This window comes from Mastigoproctus giganteus, chromosome 1 (assembly GCF_048544385.1).
Source record: "Mastigoproctus giganteus isolate SK-2022 chromosome 1, ASM4854438v1, whole genome shotgun sequence".
NCBI lineage: Eukaryota > Metazoa > Arthropoda > Arachnida > Uropygi > Thelyphonidae > Mastigoproctus > Mastigoproctus giganteus.
The window spans coordinates 194,606,670-194,631,366 of NC_143575.1; the positions used below are offsets into that span (position 1 = coordinate 194,606,670).

General features: G+C 37.1%; 1 protein-coding gene across 1 annotated transcript in view; it reads left to right on the plus strand.

Moving 5' to 3' along the window:
• Nucleotides 1-1,407: 1,407 nt before the first annotated feature.
• Nucleotides 1,408-24,697, plus strand: part of Rrp1 (Recombination repair protein 1) — a 102,927-nt gene continuing 79,637 nt past the window's right edge. The window contains exon 1 of the mRNA XM_090383814.1: nucleotides 1,408-1,574. Within this exon, the coding sequence (XP_090239940.1) occupies nucleotides 1,557-1,574 (18 nt within the window). The 5' untranslated portion in view covers nucleotides 1,408-1,556. The remainder of the gene's footprint in view (nucleotides 1,575-24,697) is intronic.

A 24,697-nucleotide genomic window follows, 5' to 3' on the forward strand; every position in this document is an offset into this window, starting at 1 on the left:
TGCACAAATTGTAACTAAAAGACACTATATCAAGTGTCTGCATTTTTGTTTTATGGTTTTCAGGTTCCCTTTATTTTCACACGAACCATCTCTGGATAGTGTTTCACACAATCAGACTACTTACGACTAATTCTTTGTTTGTATATCGCAAACAAGATTGCAGGCTACGAATAGGTTCGCCTGAATTGGTTCCTGACAGATACTTTTAATTATAGTGTCCCGCGGCTGTCAGGGGAGTCTACTGTAGCCCACAGAGAAGTAAGATATGTTACTACTCTGTGCTGTAGCCACTAATTCATCGTCAGCAGTTTCGCTTTATGGTTTTCACATTCCCTTTGTTTGTTTATTTTAACACCAAGGGCCAATTCTTGTGGCCAATTCTTCCTTTGTATACTGCAAACAAGACGGTTTTTGGTCGCAACCTATAAACAATACATTTTATATCCTTTCTATTATATATGTATCTGTACTGTAATATTGAAAGATTGCATGAAAATAAGCTTGCTTAGAGAGCCCAAAATGAGTTATCCGAAAAATTAATAAATGAAGTGATTGATACATATGCAAAGAAAAAAGCAAAGAAGAATAAGATTAATACAATACATCACTTGCATGTTTGATTATAATTTGTATAATTTTTTTTTTTTTTTTGCAAATTTTAATCGGTCATTTTCATATTTTTAAAAAACTGTGATTATTGTCAGTAATGTGGTTTTTATGAACTGACTACAGTATTAGTATTTAGATGTTATAAATAATAAATATTTCCTTTTGTTTTCTCATATACTGTATGTCTCATAAATATATGCATATTATGCATAAATATAAATATACAGATTTGTTTGTAACATATAATTATGTTGCAAATATTAAATAATAATAAAAAATATACTACATGTACCCCCCCGAAGCTTACATTCTTCCCCCGGTGCATGTACCCCCGAAGTTTACTTCCCCCCGGTGCAAACGCTCTGGATTCAACACTGGTCGCAGTGACAATTAGCTGCCTACTGCCCCGATAAATTACTCGAGTTGATTAGTCGTTACTACTGAGGAAATTTTACTGTTTCAATGTGGTACCTGTCACAGTTGCTTTCACAGAGAAGTAAGATCAGGGACTCACATCTGGTGAGTACGGGCTTGGCACACCCAGGGTCCTGAGCTGGATATCATCATTCTTCTCTTTCTTGGTGATTCCTTTCTACTTCTGACTCTCTCTCTCTCTCAGGGTAACTCGGGAATTTTTTTTTTTTTTTTTGGCTGGTGCAGCATAAGCCTCAGGCTTCCTTGCACCATATGGCTAATAATAATAATAATAATACTTTGTAGTTACTAGCTAATTTGTCGTTCCCAATACTTTATATTTTCAGGTGGCGCTGGCCTTCGTGTTATATTTTTTCTGGACTGGCGGTGTCGGCAAAATGCAGGACGCTGAGAATCGTGTTCTGCGTTTTGTGTGGAAGGCGGGAAGTTCATATTGACGTGCAGTGGGATTATTCTGCTTTTTGAAACCAGATTATAAAATTTATTTCAAAAAGATTTCCCGTTTCGCAGACATGCCGCCAAAACGAAAGGTAAATGAAACGTGAATTAAACATTGTTTTGCATTATACTAACGAACATTCCACAATAGTAGGTATTATACTCATGAATACTCTAAGAAAAAGAACTTGCACTATTGGACGTTAGATTTTATTTTATTTTTATCTATTTAATTTTTGCGCTTATAAAATTTCATAATAGATAAAGAAATTTTATTACATATATTTATGGTCTCATCTTAATAGTCTTAAATTTGGCGATTTAGTCTTGATTTTTGAGGTTCTCTGTAGCTTACCGAGTTTGACCTGATTTTGCAGTTTGGCGTGCCGTAGTCACTAAATTTAATTTTTGAAAAATTCTTAACTCTTGTTCGGGAGGGGGGGGGGAAGGGTGCTAGTGAGTCTTAGCTATAACACATGACTGTTCTACAATAAGTTTTTAAGGTTTACTTTGGAAGTCCGTAAAGGTCAAATAAAATATGAAACAGCAAAGAAATAACGTATTCGAATATTCTATACAATAATATATTAAATCAGCATGACGTTACAAACCTTTACCAGGTCCTTTCCCTAACCCTAACGTCATGTCGTACGAGGCACCTCCAATCCATTGGCTAGTTTATTCATGGCACTCCCCTCCCCAAACTGCCATGCTCCATAGTCCCTACTGGTCGTTATTATTATCAATATTAGCCATGTGGTGCAAGGAAGCCTGAGGCTTATGCTGCACCAGCCAAAAAAAAAAAATTCTGAATTTCCCTGTGTGTGCTTGTGTGAGAGAGGTAGAAGGGAATCACCAAGAAAGAGAAGAATGATGATATCCAGCTCAGGACCCTGGGTGTGCCAAGCCCATACTCACCAGATGTGAGCCCCTGGGGTAAATTATTGCTGAAAAGCCCATTCCACAGTTACCATATATTTCTCCCCTTGTTTCTGTTTCTTTTCTTTTTTCAAAGTTCTGCAGTCCCCATTACGACAATTTTTACCATGAAGAAAATGTCCCATTTAAAGATATGATTAAATGTATAGGTTAGTGCAAAAGCCTCATTTTAACATAGCCATCTACCAAAGTAGTTAAATTAATTAATTAAATTGGCATCATTTTGGTTATATCTCATATTGTGAATGCCTTCACAACGAGTTACCATGGTATTGTACTGTTGTTGTTGGAGTGGGGTTTAATGGCGCAAGGGCTACTATGGCCAAATTGCGCCTGTTACTTTGATCTAGAAGTGACTGTATTGTACTACCTCGAATAAGTAACACTTCACCAGTGGAGAAGACTAGTGTTACTTATTCTCAGCGGATACCACCACCCAGACGGCACCGTTTCAAAGCTTGTTGGCTTCTCCTCGGTGGATGGGCAGGTACCCTGGTGTTGCAATGGTGACAACCCAGTTATGAAGTATAACTTCACAATATGAGAGATGCCTGTTGGTGTGCAGTGATATAGACTAAAATATTTAAGGGCAAAGGCCTCATGCTACGAGGTAGAATGACTAACGTATAGGTTAGTGCAAAAGCATCATTTTAACGTAGCCATCTACCAAAGTAGTTAAATTAATTAAATTGGCATCGTTTTGGTTATATCTCATATTGTGAATAGCATTAGCATTAGTAGAGGCATATGATGCAAGAAAGCAAGCTTATGCAGCATCAGCCAAAAAAAACACACTTCCATTTTACCCCTCCGTTCGTTCAAAATACCTGCCCAGCTGAACCTTAAATTTATTTAGACTATCAACTTTCACAACAAGGGATGGAAGTCTGTTCCACCAATCTAACTACCCACTGGCTAAAGGCAGATTTCTGCAAATCTATGCCTCATACCTCATATATACTTCATAATTGGGTTGTCACTATTTCAACACCAGCATACCTGCCCACCCACTTAGGAGAAGTGGATGGGCAGGTATGCTGGTGGCCACTTCACAAAAAAGAGTTCAATGAATGATCTTACTTGAATGCACAGTTTGTTTGTTATTTGGTTTTTAGGAGCATTAGCAACTAAGGCCATATTGCTCCAGGGATATGCGGTAGTTATTCCGTGACCTTTCCGCATCCTCCGTATTTGGTGGTCACAGTCTCAAACCCCGGTCTAATCAAGAAGCGTGTGCTACGCGCTGCTGCTCCTGCCCACCTGGCTACGGAGTCATTCCGTGACCTTTCCGCATCCTCCGTATTTGGTGGTCACAGTCTCAAACCCCGGTCTAATCAAGAAGCGTGTGCTACGCGCTGCTGCTCCTGCCCACCTGGCTACGGAGGCGCCTGTACTGTAGCAATTCTGTATGGAGGATTCAGTTTGTGAAAAATGAACCTCTACCAATGAACTGGATAGATAATATGTAGATAATTATGACCAATAGCCCATTATGATTTTTGGTGTCCACAGATACAGGGTATCCATAAACCTCCTTTATAAAACTAAAACATTTTGCAAATAGGGCACATATGCAAATCTGAAACCACTTCCAGGTGATAAAGGACATCTTCAAGTTTTTCTTCTACAACTGGAAAATGTGCATGCTGCAATAGATAGAAAAATAATTGCAAAACTCTAATCATTGCAGAATTGACCACCCAGTGATGCTGTGGTGTGCCCTTTGGTTCAGCGAGTTGCAGTCTGCCACTGCTGTTATATGTAAATTTCAAACAATTCTGCAATGGTATGGAAAGTTCATAAAGAATGCGTCTGTGCAGCTATCTTGGCATATGTGATGGCCAGACAAAAGTCTCTGTGAAGGCACAGAAGTTTGATGAGATTTTATGCAAAGCCTATGGAAATCCATAGGCTTTGCATTGGTACAAAATTTCATCAAGAGGATGAAATTTTGTTAGAAAATTTCTGCAGTTTTGGGATTATGTTGCCATCTACTGTAGCATGCACATTTTCTGATTGGTGAATAAAACTCAACTATTATTTGAAGTGGTTTCAGATTTTTATCATTTGTCCTAATCACACAGCTCTTGTAAAAGAGCTTTTTGGACAACCTGTACATTTGATATTCCTGTATATTCAATGAAAACACTGATGCTTGACATTACTTTCATAACTTTTAGCGACAGAAGTGTCAAGCTTTTTAACTGAAGGGATAAAGACGGCTACTTTCACTCAGCAGTGAGAGCTGGTGGTTGTTTAAGTAGCTGCATACAAAGTTTGTGTATGAAGATTTGTATTAAACCCCCTGGAATATTGGTTTAAAATTTTCTAGGCATTACGTTGATTGCATGCTAATTTTTTAAGAAACAAGTTAGAAGATTGCTTCGCTCCCTTCTGCCTTGTGTCACATGAACCTGAATTATGTTTTTATATTTTAATTTTTTTAGTGGGGGACCCCCCCCCCCTAAACACACCCCATTCTTCAGCATTTTTGATTCATTTTCCATTAATATTAATAGAGATTTTTGGTTGCCTTCAATTGTCCATGCGAAAAGCATGGTGATGTTAAGTCAACACCAACCTCAGATAATGATAACCTTGACTTTTGTTTATTGTCATACTAAAAGCCACAGGAAACTGTGTTCGTTGAAAAATTAAGTTATATTCCCCATCATTTGAATACATTTGAATCCGTGGCTATCACCAGCTCTGTCACCTGTGATATGTTCACAAACAAACATTTCTCCCTATTTCCACTACATGTAGTCTTGTGATATAAAAGTAGTCTTTCGTTTTTTGTATCTTTCCTTTCTTAATTGTGAAGCCTCTAACTTATTATTTTATTGTTTTCTTCGATATCAGGGTTTTTAAGTGCTGCTTCATACTCTATCTTTTCTTTTCTTCTTAGCCTTTCTGATACAATCTATCTCTTTTCTATTACTGTCATTATTAACAACATTGCTAATTGGTGAAGAAACTTTTGAAAAAAATGAATCATTGCCTTGAGACATGTAGAATTCTAAAAATTAAAAGCACTATAAATATTCTTTTATATGTAGAAAAATTTAAAGACTAAAAAATTAAGTTTGTAAAAGCATCTTTGAGACAGACCTGTCAATCACTTTGTTGTAGTATGACGCAATAGCAGTCAGCCCTGCCTTGAGGAATGCGCCAATAAAACCAAAACCAAACCAAACCAAACCTGCCTTGAGGAAAGCAAAATACTCTTATTTATAGATGAGGTTTCATCTATTTGTGGCAGGGGAAAATTTAAAAAGGGAGGGATTTTGACCCATTAAATTGGGTGGGGGGGTATCAAGCTAAAATTTAATTTTTTAATAGAATTAAAAAAATTCTATTAAAAAATTTTAAGAAAGAGCCTCCTACTGATCCAGATCTGAATCCAGTGGATTCAGATCTGGATCAGTAGGAAGCCATTCACAAATTTTCCAAGATGATGGAAAATTTGTAAATGTAACTCAAACCATTTAGATACAGTTTTTGCACAGTGGATTGTTGCATTGTCACCTTGAAAGAATCCATCACAATACAAGTAAAAACAGAGCATTGCAGGGTGAAGTTGGTCCAGTATGACAGAAATATATTCATTGGAGGTAACATGACCTGCTAACAGTATGAGTCAACCTAGTTCATAACAACAGAACATAGGCCATACCATGATACCACCTTCAGCCACTTGAATGGTGGACACAAGACAGTCTGGATGCATGGTTTTAAGGTTCACGCCACACTTTCACCTGACTATTGGTGCAAGAAAGTGTAAACAGAGACTCGTCAGCCTACACAATCTTTTTCCACTATTCCACGGTGCAGTCTTGGCATTGGCGGCACCGCTGAACTCAAATATTTTCATCTTTTCCAGAAACAAGTGGCCTTTGTGTAGGCACATGGCCACCAAATCCTAGGGTCTTTTAATTTCTGTTATGTAGTACAATTGGAAACAGGTCTTACTTTGCATACATTGAATTTTTCAGTCATTTGCTGTACACAGGACCCTCTATTCTCATACACAATTCACTTTAAAACTCCTGTGGTCTCATTCTTGGAATACAGACTTCCTGCCACATTTCTTTTTAGAGCTGTGTTCTCCTTTTGTCATCTACTCATTGTATACTTTTGAGATGGCTGTTTTCAACACGCCAGTGATTTCCTTTGTTTTTTTAAATTGTGGCTCCTGCTAATATACTCCAACAGTAGCACCTTTCTGAAAATTTGAATGATCACTTGTCTTTCCCATGATTGGATCAACTAAGAGGACCACAAGAACAAATAGTATTTATCTGATACCAAGGAACTGTGATCATGCTATGTGGAAACTTACATTTGCATACTGTATGTTTAATTATCTTTTGATACCATTTGATACCTCAAGGACCATATACCATGGTCCTTGAGGTTGTCACAGACATTCTCTCAGATATGCCAGACAAGCTGTACTTGCTACCTGGGAGTCTAAAACGCTGATGGAACTGATATTCGGGTGACACTCAAGTCAAGTGGACCCAATTTCAGCGAAGTCCGGACGGTCTGTGACAGCCAAATCCTCTGCTTGCACCTTCACGATGGTGGGACTGTTAGTAATCCTGGGTATAACCTCCATGCACAAGTACATGGTGGGTGACCACCCAGGTGTGAACCAACGTAAGCAGGGGTCGAGGTGTGGCGCCCACACCACATGGAGGAATGCCGCCCCTCTATGTTACCAGGCAGTACTAGGTGGTAGATGACTCTCATCAACTGGTGAATTACCACCACTTTGCTTATTGGAGGCTTGAAGTGGTGGAACCCATGTTTAGTCTCCAGAGCTAAGTTCCGGTCAACCCTTCCCTATCTCTTCCATCATGCAGTATGATTGATCACTTTTGAGGTTATGATGAACGTCGTGGCGAGATCCAATATTCCTTACATTTCGAGGGTACAGCTCTAAAACGGTGTTCGCAGGCCGGCCGCTAGTTAGTACACCGGACTGAACCTATTGGTAACTCTCTAGGAAGCTTCCGGATCAGCTAGTGTATAATCTTGCTACCTCTACTCTGCCAGATAGTGACTGGAGGGAGTCCGAGTAGTGTGTATGCGGGGAGCATTGTCGAGGCCACGTTATGTCAAGGATCAGGGTATATTCTTACCACATGTACACCATATCCAAAAATTTCATTACTTCATACAGCATATCCCACCTACTTTTTCTTACTATTGAATACACCATGAATTGTCAAACTAATAGAGCAAGCTTATCTGCGAAAAGATCTAAACCTCCCAAGGACTTCCTAATTCATTTCACAAATATACGTGGTCTCAATTCTAATCTCAACGATGTCCATTTCCATTTGCAGTCTGCCAAACCCCATGTACTTTTTCTGACAGAATCTCAGTTATCGGTTAATTCATCTACTGCTCATCTCAGATGCCCAAATTATTCTCTGTATGATTCCTTTCGCCTCGAAGGTGGTACTTGTGCATATGTCCGTTCTGATATTCCCTGTCAGAGACTTGGCAATTTGGAATCTCCTCTCTTTGATCTTCTCTGGCTTAAAATCTCTCTACCTCATTGTGTCAAATTCATCTGTTGTCTCTACCGTTCTCCCAACTCCACCAATCACTTGGAGCTCTTTGACTTCCTCTCTTTGCAACTTGACTTTCTCCAGTCCAACTTTCCTAACAGTGAAGTAATTTTCCTTGGTGATTTTAATGTTCACAACTCCAGCTGGCTTCCGTTTTCTAGTCACACCGACCCAGCAGGTCGAGATGCTGAGGCTTTTGCAATTACTAATGACCTAGCACAGATTGTTCATTTACCCACAAGAATACCGGACAATCCTAATCATACAGCCAATACGCTTGATCTTTTTCTCACAAACAACCCTTCTAAGTACACGGTCGAAGTGAGAGGTCCTTTAGGCACTTCAGATCACAACTTGGTGATTGTCTCTTCTCCAATGGAACCTTTATCTCATGGCTATTCCCAACCACGTGTTGTTTGGCATTACAAGAATGCAAAATGGAATGACCTGCAAGACTTCTTTTCTTCTTTTCCTTGGTCGGATTACTGTTTCAAAACTTCTGATGTCAACATTTGCTCGGATCGTGTCAGTGAAATTATTCTTGCAGGAATGGAATCCTTTATCCCACACTCCACTTTAAAATCTCGTCCTTTATCTAAACCTTGGTTTTCCAATAAATGTGCTAAGGCTGTCCAAGAGAAGAATTTTGCACATCGTAATTGGCTTGTTTCTAATTCTTCAGTTTCATTTTCTGCCTACACCAAAGCTCGCAACAGTTGTAAAGCAGTTATTAATCAGTCCAAACTAGAGTTTGAACAGGCTAAGAGTAGAAAACTTGCTTCTTGCCCTAATGGTAGCCGAGCATTTTGGTCTCTTGCCAAAGCTATTGGCCGCAACTTTTGCCCATCTTTGCTCCCACCTCTGTCCAAACTAGATGGTTCTGTTGCCACTTCAGCCAAGGATAAAGCTGACCTGCTAGCATCCCATTTTTCTTCCAGCTCATGTATTAATGATCTTGGTAAAACTCCTCCCACCATTCCCAACACGCTCCAATGCCTCCTGTGGTCTTCCGTCAAAAGGATATCAGAAGGATTTTGATAAATCTTGATGCTAAGAAAGCTCCAGGTCCTGATGGTATTTCTCCACTTGTTCTCAAACCTGTGCTCCTGAACTTACTCCTATTCTTTGCCGCCTTTTTTCACTTACTTATTCCAAAGGTGTTTTTCCTTCTGCTTGGAAATTTGCTCATATCCAGCCAGTTCCTAAAAAGGGTGACAAATCCCTCCCATCCAATTATCGTCCCATTGCAATTACTTCTACTCTTTCTAAAGTAATGGAGAAATCAATTAACCGCCAACTCTTGAACTATCTAGAAACCTTCCGTCTGATCAACAATCACCAGTATGGATTCCGCCAGTGTCGTTCCACTGGAGATATTCTGGTTTATGTTACCCATTTATGGACTAATTGAATGGAAAGGTTCGGTGAAGCACAAGTAGTTGCTCTTGACATCTCAAAGGCTTTTGATCGTGTTTGGCGTAAAGGTCTTCTAAACAAGCTTCCATCTTATGGTTTGCCAACTGTTTTTAGTAATCGGTTATCCAGTTTTCTCTCTTACCGCTCACTGAGGATGATGGCTCTCTGTCTTCTAACTTCTCCACTAATGCCGGTGTCCCCCAAGGTTCAGTTCTTTCCCCCACTCTTTTCCTCTTGTATATCAATGACCTTCTTCCATTGACTGGAAATCCTATCCATAGTTTTGCTGATGATAGCACATTGCATTCAACTTTCCATTTTGAGAAACCTTGTCCTGCTCAATCAGCTTCAACTTCTCGAAAATCTGCTACCAATTCCTTAAATGCCGATCTTCAGGTAATTCTCCAGTGGGGCAAAGACAACTTAGTTGATTTCAATCCTTCTAAAACTCAGTCTTGTCTTATATCTCGCAAAAAGGATTCTTCTGCTCCTATGCTTATCTTTAGTGACACTCCGATTTCTAGGCAAAATGATATATCTCTTTTGGGGATTGCCCTGACTTCTAATCTCTCTTGGCACAAGCACATTACAAATATTGCTTCCTGTGCATCTAAAAAACTTGGTTTTCTCTTTCGCTCTCGGCGTTACTTTTCTTCCAAACAGCTGCTCACTCTGTATAAATCGCAAATCCGCCCTGCCATGGAATATTGTTCCCACATCTGGGGCGGTGCCCCCAAACCTCTCTCAGGCTTCTTGATTCCATTCAGAAGAGGGCAGTTAGGTTAATTAATGATTCATCTCTAACAGAGTCTCTCCACTCGCTGTCTCATAGACGTACTGTTTCTGCTGCATGCCTCTTCTACAGATACTTCCATGGGCACTGTTCTTCTGAATTGTCTATAATTCCTGCTCTCTCTTTCAAAACAGTCCGAATACGTGCCGCCACTAGCCAACATCTATTTACTGTCCAACTTCAAACCCACAGAACCAACTTTTCATCTTCCTCATTTATTCATTCAACTGCCGTTTTCTGGAACAACCTTCCTTCATACGTATTTCCTGAAAATTATAATCTACAGAAGTTCAAGTCCAATGTCAACAAATATCTTCTTTCGTCTTCTTAACCTCAAACCCAAGCACGGTACTAAGTACTATAGGTTCTAATACCTCTAGTGTTTGGGGTTCACGTAAAAAAAAAAAAAAAATTTCCAGAAGATTTCTAAATTTTTGGCCAGTGATTGTATATCTCAGCAGGAACTGAGTTGTAAAAAGAGACACGTACAAAATGGATAAAAAAAAATTTTGTGTGACATATATTACAGTAGGGTCAGGGTTACCAAATGGATAAATAAATATGAAATTGAAATATGAAAAGATAGTCTGTAAATATGTCTATAAAAGTAAAAAGAAATTTTAAGGTTTAAAAAAAATATACAGGGTATTTCATAGTATGTGGAACGTACTTTCAAGACATAAAAACAATGAAAAATGTAAATGTATGCCCAAAATCATTTTTTGTCCAGTAAAAAAAAACCAAAAAAAAACCAACCATTGGCTGTTTACAACAGCAGAAGCAATTAGTTATAAAAGTTTAATATTATGGTGTACATAACTCTAAATTTATTTTAAGTGATATTTTATTTTTTTAATACAATTAAAGCTCTTTATAGTGCTCTTTTCAATGTCACAGTATGTCTACCTGGCGTAAAAGGTGACATTGTACAGCAAATATCATCTTTTAAGGGCACAAAGGGTGATAACTAATGATGTTAAGAGTAGATATGAACAAATACAGGTCAATGTTGAAAAAAAGTCACTAGTTAGAGTTGAATTTGAAAGTGTCTGCAATTCTGCACAGACATGATAGGAAGGAGTATAAATGAGAGCCTTATCAATAAATTTGGCCCTGGAGAGATTGTGTAAAGGTAGAATTTTTCTCAGTGTGGTCTGTTCTGCTTGTTAAAAGGAGAGTCTTCAACAGGGATGGGATAAACTTAAATAAAAAGGGCTCAAGAATATTTGCTGATGCTATTGAAGCAGTGTAAGGTCAGTCCGAAAGCTTCTAGCTTGGGGGATTCACAGACTAATAGATTAACAGTAGCTGCAAGGCAGAGCTGGGAGTAATTCTTGCACTGCTTCTATTGGAATGAGCAGCAGCAGAGAAAACAAGGTGCTGAAGATTTCAAGAACCGTTGGGAGCCATCATGGAACAGGTAAATACATGGGCTGTGTTAGGGTAACTAAGAGTAAGAACAGGTGCATGTTGAATTTCATGTACACCAATGCCAGGAGTATAGTAAAGAAATTTGATCAATTTGAAATTCTGATTATGACATCAAAGAGATAGATTGTTGGGATATCAGAGACATTGTATCACTCAGATATAAGGAATGCAGAATTGGAATTTGGGGAGTACAATGTGTATAGGAAGGGAGGAGGTGTTATGCTGTTAGTTAAGAAACAAAAATGCATCTAGTTGACATGGGTGAACAGTGCAGTGTTGAGTCAGTTTAGTGCAACAGAACCATTGGGAAAGCAAAAATGAGAGTGGGATTGTGTTATAGGCCTAAAGACTCTGATAAGCACAACAAACAATTGTACAGAGAAATAGCGGGCCAGTAAATCAGAATATGTTTATAATTTGAGATTTTAACTATCCGTATTGACTGGAGCTTGTGATTTGGTCACTCGCACACTAGCAAGACTTTTGTGGATTTACTGGATGATTTTCTACAGCAGCATGTTCAAGAGGTAACTGGAGGAAATAACACTCTTGATCTGATTATCAGCAGCATTATTCATGCCATTAAGAATCTGCTGATAAAGGAGCCACTAGGTGGCAGCGATCATAGTGTACTGATGTGAGATTTACTTAAAGATGTAACTACCATCAAGGGTAAAGGGAAAGGTTTTTACTTTTGTAAAGATAACTACAGTTGTCTCAGACAGTTTTTAAATTCTGTACAGTAGAACTGACGTTACCATCAGCAAATTCTAAATGTGAAGCATTCAACGAAATAATCATAGAATTTGCTAGGTTTTTTGTCAACTAAGAAATGCCATTTAAGGCTTAGACCTAAATGGATATCACATGAACTATTGAGACTCGTGGCAGAGAAGAAAAGTGATTTGGATGCATATAAATCAGTTGATATAGAATCAACTGATTCTATATCAACCCTGATATAGAATCAACTGATTCTATATCAGGGGTGGGCACGCATGAGGTCAATGAGAGCCACATTCCGGTTTTTCATATATTATAAAGAGCCACACCATAGTTACATAGTATTAAATACACAAATTCAAATTTAATTTAATTAATTTAAAATATTAATTTAATAATTAATATGGTTATATATTCTACACAAGTCTTAAGTGCTATATAAAGCTGATAGCAGAAAATGGCATCTCTCAAAGGCAAAAGGGAAAATGGCTTCTTCCTCTGAAGGAAATGCTAAAAGAAACACATTCACTTGGAAAATATTCTTTGTGAATACATACTAAGTATCATTTACATGTTTATTATGTATTTATTTAGCTGCTTCACAAAAATCAAATTATAATTTTAATCCTTACATGATTATTATGTATTACAACAATATGATGAGGTGGATTTGGTCTGAGGCCATGAAATACTTGTTGGTCACATATGTGGTCAGGAATGCGGCAGGTAGAAAACATCTTCAGATATTGATTCATGTCAAGAGGCTGGCCATGCATCATCTCTGGTATCAGTGTACGCCTAAGGAATAACCAAATATTATTAAATTTTCAGTAATTATTTATCTTAAATACTATATAAACTGTAGATTTCTTATTTAAAGGAATTAAACAGTTTTTTTTTTTTTATAAAAAGTAAATTAAGTTATTCAGAGTTGTTGCCCCAAGCATAAGAAACTTACATCCACAAGTGGATTCCCTATGTGTGATTGAGAAATTTGCTTACCAAACAGCCAATAATCCAAGAATGTGCTGATGATGGTGCTTAAATACACCGAATGGCAACTTTATTAGGTATACCTACCTAATAGCAAGCAGATATCCCTATTTGAAATTTGGTTGTTCTGTTTTAGTTATCAGAACAGCCAAATTTGTTGTAAATCTCTACTCCAAAGTGTTCATCCTACAGATACTCAACTGAATTGACATCTGGTAACTGGAAAGGCCATTGCAGTAGGCTAAATTCACTCTCATGTTCCTGGACCTAGTTTTGTGCAGTTCTGGCCTTTTGACATGGTGCATTATCCTGCTGGGAAAACCCATCTATGAATAGATAACCTTCACTGCAGCTACAAGGGAATGTGCCTCATCAGAAATAATTTGTGAATAACTTGTAGCATCCAAATGTTGCTCCAGTGGTATCATGGAACCGAGCTGCACCATAGAAAAACATTTCCTCACAATTACGTCAAAACCAGCCAGCATTGCTGACACCTTGCGCAATGGGTCCACAGACTTGCTTTCACCACATTCTGGTATTTCCAACAGCAGGGTCAGGGATTTGTCAAACCAAGCAATGGTTTTCCAGTCCCTGCACCCGTCCAGTGTTGGTGCTTCTGAGCTCACTGTACCATACCATATTGTTTTTTTTTAGCATTAGCATTAGTAGAGGCATTTGATGCAAGAAAGCAAGCTTATGCAGCATCAGCCAAAAAAAAAAAAAAAAAAAAAAACCACTTCCACTTCACCCCTCTGTTCGTTCAAAATACCTGTCCAGCTGAGCCTTAAACTCATTTAGGCTATCAACCTCCACTACAAGGGATGGAAGTCTGTTCCACCAACCAACCACCCGCTGGCTAAAGGCAAATTTCCGCACGTCTATCCTACATCTGTCTTTCCTCAATTTGAATTTATGCCCTCTCAGGTGATTTTTCTGAGCTAGAGGAAGAATCCCATCAGCATTGAGCATGCTCAAACCATTCAAGACTTTATACACCTCTATCAGATCACCTCGCTGGTGCCTAGTCTCCAGGCACTGTAATTTGCAAAACTTAAGCCTTTCTTCGTAAGAGCACCCCTTTGTTCCATTCACTAATCTTGTTGCCCTTCTGTACTCGTTCCAGCAGCTCTACATCCTTCTTGAAATGAGGCCTCCAGACCTGTATACAGTACTCTAGGTGTGGCCTGACCATTGCCTTATACAAGGGAATAATCACCTCCTTATCCCTGCTGGAAAAATTCCTGTATATCATTGACAATACTCCATGAGCTACTCTTGCAGCCCGTCTGCACTGCTCAGAGAACTTCATATCTGCCTGCACAACCACCCCCAAGTCCCTTTCATTCTCTACCACTGTCAGTGTAGTACCACAGAGTTGATACGTTGCTCTGGGGTTGCTGTTTCCCATGTGTAGTACTTTACATTTGTATACATATATATATTTGTATACATATATATATATATATATACACATATATGTATACATAAAGTATACATATATAAGAAAATATAATTAAGAGAAAGAAAATACAAAATAATTATTTCAAAATTTTAATAATAAAAATAAAATATAATAAAAATGCATTAATAAAAAGTATAACATTTAACGAAGACCTTTGGTCAAATCTTTGAAATTTGGTGTAAAATTTGTTAAAGCCGTTCGCAGCAATTCTGTAAGATGATGATTGGTTAACTGTGAACGATATTTCGACTTCACAAACTTCATTGTGGAGTACAAAGATTCACAGCAATATGTTGTACCAAAAATTGAAATTAGAGGGCAAGCAGCTTTCTTTAAATGTGGATATTTTGATTCTGGCACGAGTTTCCAAAATTCAATTATAGAAGTAGATTTGTGCTGCATTTGCAATGCCTGATCCTCTTTCACATCTAATAACTCCAATTCCCCAGCCGCTTTTTCAACAAGTATTATTTCAGAAATTGGAAATCCATCTTCAATAATATCACAAATAAATGGGTTCACAAAATATGCAAATATAGATTTCAAACCTATGTTTTGAAATCTGCTTGCAATTCTTCAGTTTTTCTTTGTATTCGTCTAACTTTTCTTCTTTGATATTAATTATATTTGCTTTTACTCGTGGAAAATGATTAAATATTTTGTTCTTAAGATTGTACACAAAAAGCCGAAGTTTAGCTTCAAAACTAAATACAGTTTGTGACAAATCAATAATAATTTTTTCCTTTCCTTGTAAAGCCAAATTAAGTGTTTGCAAATGTTTTTTAATGTTTGTAAGGAACATAAGTCAGAAAGCCAAGTTTCATTTTCTAATTCTGGGTATTTTTTCCTTTTTCTTTTGTAAATGTTTTGTAAGTTGACTTACAAAACATTCAGTTGTAAGTTGACAGCCATCTTACAACACACCATAGGGATAAATCACTGGGCAATTCATCTGTTTCGTCATTCACTCGCAACTCTTCTAAAAAGTTCCTAAATTGACGATGTGTTTTGGCATTTGTTGTAATTAAATTCACAATCTGCAAAACAATCTTTCACACATTTTCGTATTTGAAGTACTTCGCTATGAGATGCTCGCGGTGAATTATGCAGTGAAGAGAGTAAGAAACGTGGGATTTAGGATCGTTGTTTAAAAGACCAATGAGACCTTGGTTTTTCCCCTATCATTGCAGGCGCTCCGTCAGTAGTAACACTTACAAGTTTATCACGAGCCAATTCAAATCTGTTCATTACTTCATCAAGTGCATTTCTAACATTGATACCGTGAGTTTTTTTGATAAGAGCTACTAGGTCTAACATTTCTTCCTTCACATTTACATCTGCAGATACATAGCGGACAAAAACAGCCAATTGTGGAACATCCTGAATGTCTGTAGACTCGTCGAGAGCTAAACTAAATGCTGTACAATTTTTCAAATCACACATCAAACTATTTTCAACCTTTTTACTAATTGCACCAATACGACGCTCAGTTGTACGGCGTGACATAGGAACCTGTGCGATCAATTTATGTAGTTTTGTATTATCTGGATCCAAAATTTTAACCAATTCTTCCAAGTTTCTTTTGATAAATTTTCCTTCTTCATATGGACGTTTGGCACGAGCAATATTCCAAGCTATCAAAAAACTAGCTTTGTTTGCTCTGTCATCTTCGCGACTAAAAGAAGACAAGAGTCCTTGTTGCTTATGAAGACCAGATTGAAGACCAGAAGGACTTAAGTTTCTCTGTTCGCAGTTTTGAATTAAGTGGATATTGAGTTAAAAAGTGGGGATGACTTACTTCGTAATGTCGACATAAATTGCTTACTTTGTAGTTTGCAATTGTAACTTTACAAATAAGACACAACTTTCTATTATTGTCAATAAAAGCAAAATTTTCTGCCCATTCTTCTTGAAAGATTCTATTTTCTTGTTCGTATTTTCGTTTTTTGATATTTTCTGAGGTCATGTTATCAAAAAATTTAAATAAATTTAATTCCAAAGTCTGAAATTGAAACAAAATAATTAAATTAATTTTCGGCGTGGAAAAATTACACTCCGTAAACAAGTTTAAATTGCTTAATAAAAAAGTCTACTTACCAGATTTTTTTTAAAAGTATGAAAAGCACTGCTGGCGCCAGCAGTGTAAATGCGTGCAGATTTATTTATAATTAAAATAAAAATCGCAAAATATCTAGACATAAAAAAAAAAAATAAACACAACATAAAATCCGTATAACAAAATATTAGTTACTTAGTTAATTTAACAAGATTCAGTGAAAAAAGTTCTGAAATAATAATAAAAAAACGGATTTAAATTTTCAGTGGGAACCGCATTTGCCCACCGTTGTTCTATATCAACAGATAATCAGTTTATATCCACCATAGGCTTCTATATCAGTTGATATAGAAGTCTATGGTGGATATAAACTAGTCTGTAATCATGTCACAAAGCAGGATAGGCAAGCGAAGGCAGATTACGAGAAATCTTTGGCAAAGGATGCAAAGAAAAACAGCAAAGACTTCATTACTTATGTAAACTCTAGAAGGAAGGGATGAATCAGATTGGTCCACTTGATATCGATGGTTCGACTATTGCTGATCTTGCTGAAGTTGCAGACAAACTGAAAGATTATCTTGCATCTACGTTCACACGAGGAATTCTCTAGGGAAGTAGAAGCCAGAAGTTTATTAAACTCTAATGGAGCTAAATGATTTTGTAATAACTGAAAGCAAAGTGGAGGAGAAATTGAAGTTAAACATAAGAAAGGCACCTGGGGTGTGTGGGATTTATCCAGTTATATTAAAGGAGGCAGCAAAGGAAGTAAGCAGACATTTAGCCACAATTATGAGAGCATCCTTGTTCAGGGGAGGTCCCCCACGGACTGGAGATTTGCAAATGAATCCCCAATTCACAAAGGGGGATCAAAGTGTGACACGAGTAATTACAGACCTTAGTTTAACTTCTGTTATGGGGAAAATATGGAGTCATTGGTCGAAGAATATATAGTTGAGACACAGTATGGGTTTGTTAAGGGGAAGTCTTGACTGACCAATTTGATTCGATACTAAGAGGCGGTGACTAAGGAACTGGATGCAAAAAATAATTTTGATATCATATATTTGGATATCAGGAAAGCTTTTGATACTGTTGCACATGGAAGAATACTGTACAAATTGGAGCAGTATGGCATTAAGGGCAAGTTGCTGCTATGGATAAAGGGATGGCTGAATTGAAGAAGGCAGAGAGGTAATCAATGGAGACTGCTCTTTGTGGGCTAATGTTATTAGTGGATTCCCCCAGCGATTGGTATTGGGCCCATTTTTGTTTTCTGTATTTATCAATGATATTTTGTTTTCTGTATTTATCAATGATGAAAGTATATCAGGGTTAATGCCCATATTTGTAGATAATACAAAGATTGGCAGGGTTTTTAATGACATTGATTGACAGTACACTACTGCAACAGGATCTAGAAAAGTTGAGCAGATGGGCTGAGAGGTGGCAACTGAAGTTTAATATTGACAAATGTAAAGTACTGCGTATGAGTAGCATTAATCCCGGAGTAATGGACAAACTGTGTGGTACTACACTCAGGGTAGTGGAGAATGAAAAAGACCTGGGGATAATTGTGCAGTCAGATATGAAGATTTCTGAGCAGTGCTGGCAGGTTGCTAGAGCTGCTCATGGGATCTTATGATTTATATATAGGAATTTTGGTAGCAGGAATAAGGTGATTAAATGCTTTGTATAAGGCAATGGTCAGGCATCACCTTGAGTACTGCATACAGGTCTGGAGGCATCATTTTAGGAAGGATGTAAAGCTGCTGGAATGAAGTTGGTGATGGGAACAAAGGGTTGTTCTTACTAAGCAAAGCTTAATTTTTGCAAATTGCAGTGTTTGTAGATTAAGCACCTGCGAGGTGATCTCATTGAGGTGTATAAGGACTTGAATAAGCTCAATACTGATGGGATTCTTCCTTTTGCTCAGATTATGTACCTGAGGGAGCATAAATTCAATTTGAGGAGAGACAGTTGTAGATATTTATTAGATATCTATGAAACTTGCCCACGAACCCAATTTTAGTACAGACTATATTTTTAGCGCCATCCGTCATACCCACTGATAGCAAATCCCAATTCAGTTTGAGGCTGTCAATTGTTTCTGACACACCCAAAAATATATTTTCACCTGTTGTATCTTTAAAGCATTTTTAATTCAACTAGCTCTTTGTCTACTTCAAAACTTTGATTTACACCTCGGATATAAATTAGTAATTGCGCTGTATGGCTTATCTTCACTCTCGTCAGTTGCCATTGAAAAATGTGTGGATTTACGAACTTTTTCTACGAGTTGATTTTGAACATCGGCTCCTAAATCTTCAATTATTCTCATTACAGTTGACGAAGATAAACGTACAGATGCAAAATTGTTTACTTTCTCAGGGCATACTACTTCTGCAATTGCCAAACAAATTTAGCATTAGCATTAGCATTAGTAGAGGCATTTGATGCAAGAAAGCAAGCTTATGCAGCATCAGCCAAAAAAAAAAAAAAAAAAAAAGTAACATAAATAAATCAAAATAACCACTTCCACTTCACCCCTCTGTTCGTTCGAAATACCTGTCCAGCTGAGCCTTAAACTTATTTAGGCTATCAACTTCCACGACAAGGGATGGAAGTCTGTTCCACCCACCAACCACCCGCTGGCTAAAGGCAAATTTCCGCACATCTATCCTACATCTGTCTTTCCTCAATTTGAATTTATGCCCTCTCAGGTGATTTTTCTGAGCTAGAGGAAGAATCCCATCAGCATTGAGCATGCTCAAACCATTCAAGGCTTTGTACACCTCTATCAGATCACCCCGCTGGTGCCTAGTTTCCAGACACTGTAATTTGCAAAACTTAAGCCTTTCTTCGTAAGAGAACCCCTTTGTCCCATTCACCAATCTAGTTGCCCTTCTCTGTACTCGTTCCAGCAGCTCTACATCCTTCCTGAAATGAGGCCTCCAGGCCTGTATACAGTACTCTAGGTGTGGCCTGACCATTGCCTTATACAAGGGAATAATCACCTCCTTATCCCTGCTAGAAAAATTCCTATATATCATTGACAATACACCATGAGCTACTCTTGCAGTTCGTCTGCACTGCTCAGAGAACTTCATATCTGCCTGCACCACCACCCCCAGGTCCCTTTCATTCTCTACCACTGTCAGTGTAGTACCACAGAGTTGATATGTTGCTCTGGGGTTGCTGTTTCCCATATGTAGTACTTTACATTTGTCAATGTTAAACTTCATTTGCCACCTCGAAGCCCATCTGCTCAACCTTTCCAAATCCTGTTGCAGCAGCATAGTGTCAGTAGTGTCCTTGACAACCCTGCCAACCTTCGTATCGTCTGCAAACTTGGACATTAAGCCTGATATACCATCATCAATATCATTTATAAATACAGAAAACAATAAAGGCCCCAATACTGAACCCTGAGGGACTCCACTAATAACATTAGTCCACGATGAGCAGTGTCCATTGATTACCACTCTCTGTCTTCTCCCCCTCAACCACCCCTTTATCCATAGCAGCAACTTGCCTCCAATGCCACACTGCTCCAATTTGTGCAGCAGTCTTCCATGTGCAACAGTATCAAAAGCCTTTCTAAGATCCAAGTATATAATATCAAAGTTATTCCCTGCATCCAGTTCTTTTGTGACTGCATCATAGTATCCAATCAAATTGGTCAGGCAAGACTTCCCCTTAACAAAACCATGCTGTGTCCTAGCTATAACTGAAGTCTTGTCTAGATGATCCTGCAGTGCTTCTTTCACCAGTGCCTCCATTAATTTTCCGGGAACAGAAGTTAAACTCACAGGTCTATAATTACTTGTGTCAGCCTTTGATCCCCCTTTGTGAATTCGGGTCACATTTGCACATCTCCAGTCAATGGGTACCTCCCCTGAGTCCAAGGAAGCTCTCATAATTATGGCTAAGGGTTTGCTTACCTCCTTTGCTGCCTCCTTTAATATAACTGGATAGATCCCATCCACCCCAGGTGCCTTTCTTGTGTTTATCTTCAACAATTTCTCCTCCACTTTGCTCTCAGTTATTACAAGATTCTCTAGCTTACTGCTAGAGTTGAATACACCTCTGGCATTCCCCTCGCTGAATAACTCCTCATGTGTGCAATGAAGCCTTGATGTGTTCAAGGAATATAATGTGAAACGTCATTGCACCACAAAGCATGCCTCACATTACAATAAATTTCAAGCAGCTTTGCAGCAGAACAAACTCCAAGAACTAAACCAAACTTTTCAAAGTCAACGATAGAAGATTGTTTGTTTTGAAAAACAATTGTTTGTTTGTTTTGTTTTGATTGAAAATTTGTTTTACAAATCCTCCATCCGTAAAGGCCCTTCCTTCTTCGGCAATGATTTGGAAGACTTGAAACCTAGCTCTAACTGTAAATAAATTTTGATGAGTAAAAGTTCTAATCTTCTATCGTTGACTTTGAAAAGTTTGGTTTAGTTCTTGGAGTTTGTTCTGCTGCAAAGCTGCTTGAAATTTATTGTAATGTGAGGCATGCTTTGTGGTGCAATGACGTTTCACATTATATTCCTTGAACACATCAAGGCTTCATTGCAAATAAGACATTTGCAAGTATCATTGAGCAGTGCAAAAAAGTAATTAATTGGCCACTGCTAAATAAAACATGACATTCAGCATCAACTTTTCTTTTTTTCGACATCAACTTTTACATGATTTTTATGGGGTCACTGGAACAAAAAAAAAATACTTGTGAATATTGAAATAAGTAAGCACTGACATGTCTCAAAATTTTATGAAATATTTTAACATAAAGGTTTTTATTATAATATTATCACTCTTATATCACGTGAAATTAATAATATAGTTTATTAGGCTGCTTGCCTAATAAACTACATTATTATAATATAAAACTTAATTTTATATTATTTTATAAAACTATATTATTAATAGTTTAATAAGGTGACTTTTCGGTACCCATCAGCACATAAGGTGACTTACCGATACCCATCAGCCCTTTCTGTTCTCCCCATAGCATGGTCTAATGGGTATTGGTAAGATACCCGAAAAGTCACCTAATTAAACTATTAATAATATAGTTTTATATTATAATAATGTAGTTTATTAGGCAAGCAGCCTAATAAATTATATTATTAATTTGAATTTGAATATTTTCAGATATTACAGTTACAGTTACCAATATTACAATTTGCAAATTAAGATTCTAAAGTATTAAGTTTTGAATTGCTGTTACTATAGAAAACAGGGATTTTAATACAAAGATTAAATTCATACCTGCTGACAGCCTCCTCTTGCCAATGCTACTAGAAACTTTATGTGCATACAGGCTGCCAGCAGTTAATTTATAGCAGAGGGATTAACTCCATTAACCAATAGGATAGTGTCATATTTTTATCCTGGATCCTGGAATCTTGTATAGTAGAAGCCAGGGTTGACCTTTGCTCCCATGCTCTATGTGCAGGCTGGTTCAGGATCTTACTGATACCAATCATCAGACCATGCTGCTGGTGCCAGGTTTTATCCTGGATCCGGAATTCTTGTGTAGTGGATGCCTAAGGTGAGCTTTGCTCCCATACTCTGTACATCAGGGTTGGTGTGCAGGCTGGTAAGGGATTAGGAAATCCCTAATTACTGTCTCTAATGCCTATTGCTATTTAATGACAGGGTTTTATTAACGGATTATTTTAACAGTTTCAAAGAATAGCTCTGAGTGTTGAATGATATCTAACAAGACTAAGCTGACGACAGAAAGGTGTCAACACTATTAATCAACCAACGAATGTTAAAATAATCTGTAAAATGTGTTTTTCATAAATTTTATTATTTGATCTAATATAAACATTAATTTTTACGATCTAACTGAAATATCCACGGGCTGGATAAAATTCTTTTGTGGGCCGGATCCGGCCCACAGGTTATAGTTTGGGCACCCCTGGCTTAATGTATTCTGCTGCCTCAGGTAGCATCAGAGTATGAAAGATAAAGTATCCAGATCTTGAAAAGATACTTCTGGACTGGATAATGTTGATGATGCAAAAAACATACCTGTAGATGGAAATGTTTAAAAAATTAAGAATGAATTGTTTGCACTTCGGATGAATATTGGAGATTTCAAATGTTCTGATGGATGGTTCCAGAAATTTGGCTCGTCATGGGCTATATTCAAAAAAAGTAGCCGGCAGAAGTGTAACTATCAACAGCTATGAAGGAATGCAAGGAAAATTGTTTAAAAAATGTTTTGTTGACTATGATCAGAATGACATCTTCAATATTGGTCTGGTTATATGTCCAGAACAATGGAACTGATGAAACTGGACTGTTTTTAATAGTAGTAGTAGTAGTAATAATAATAATTATTATTATTACTACTACTACTACTAATAATAATTATAATAATAATTATTATTATAATTATTAAGTTGCTGCTGGATAAAATGCATACATTTAAATGTGATAATGTAGCGGGGGGGGGTTAAACCAATGGATTACCTAGCAGAAAACATGTTTGGTACAAAAGAGGCTTTCTCTCTAATCATTTGGGAAAGCCCAGAAGCCTCAGTGCTTTAAAGGTTCAAAGAGTTGCTGACTTTGTATTGAGTAAACCAAGTGGCTCCTGGATGTCTCCAAAAATCTATGGATCGTGGACTGAGATTACAAGATGAGCTGGGAGAATAGAAAAATTTTGCTGTTTAGAGATAGCCATACCCCTTGTTACCAATTGAATGGTCTATATGCAATAACTGTTGAGTACCTGCCACCTAATATGACATCAGTTCTTCAGCTACTCGATCCAGTTGTAATCTAGTTGTTTGAAGAAAAAGCTGTTGAAGAATGCTATTAAATAAATTTGTGCTGTCTCAAAAACAAAACAGTGTGAAAATGATGTACTGCAGAAAATGTTTTTATGTATTTCAGAATGGGATAAAGAAAAGTGATTGCCAACAGCTTCAAACATGCTGGATTTGTTAATAGCCTTGAATGATGCAAAAAATGAAACTTTGTAGGCTTCTTTGTCTGTTAATTGCAAAGAACAGTCTGGTAATACTGAGGAAATTTTTGAGGATGCATGCCATTTTAAACTTAGTGGGAAATGTATTTTGAAGACTGTCTAGAGACCTGTGTTTTTAGCAACAATTTTTTTTTTTTTTTTTTTTTTTAATTTAGGATTTTTATATTTAAGTTTAGCATTTTTTCCAAAAATTTTATATACTTTTATATTAATTTTTTTTTATTCAAAAATATCATTTTCATTTCAATTACAATTTTAGCATCTACTTAGCATTTTTATTATGAATCATATTCAGTTTCTAAAGTATGTGCTAAAGTATCTTTCCGCTATTGACTGACCACCATACTGATTTGCTTGCTAACATTTCCAAATTCTTCATACTTTTAGTGGCCAACAATAACTGTAAAATATCAAGTTTTGAGGCACATTTAATGTTCAAAATCATTTGATCAAAAAAAGGGTTTGTACCCTTCAGTACATTTGATATCCGTCAAGTTAGGGAAAAAAGGTATTTTTCTAAATGTCATGTTTGCTCTGCATTAAACGAGCATTTGCACCCAGCTACTGAATTGTTATTCATTTAAAGGAATATCTAATTTTGAAATCCATTTCTGAGAAAGTTGACTTATATATTATTTTATTATTTTTTTTTTTCTTGCACATTACTTAGTAATTCTGAAGTTTCTACTGGGAAAATATCATCCATATTATTTTGTAGGCCATTTTTAATAATTGATTTATTCCTACAATTATTGAGCATATGAATAATTAAATCAATAAAGAAATGGATTTATCACAAATTTCA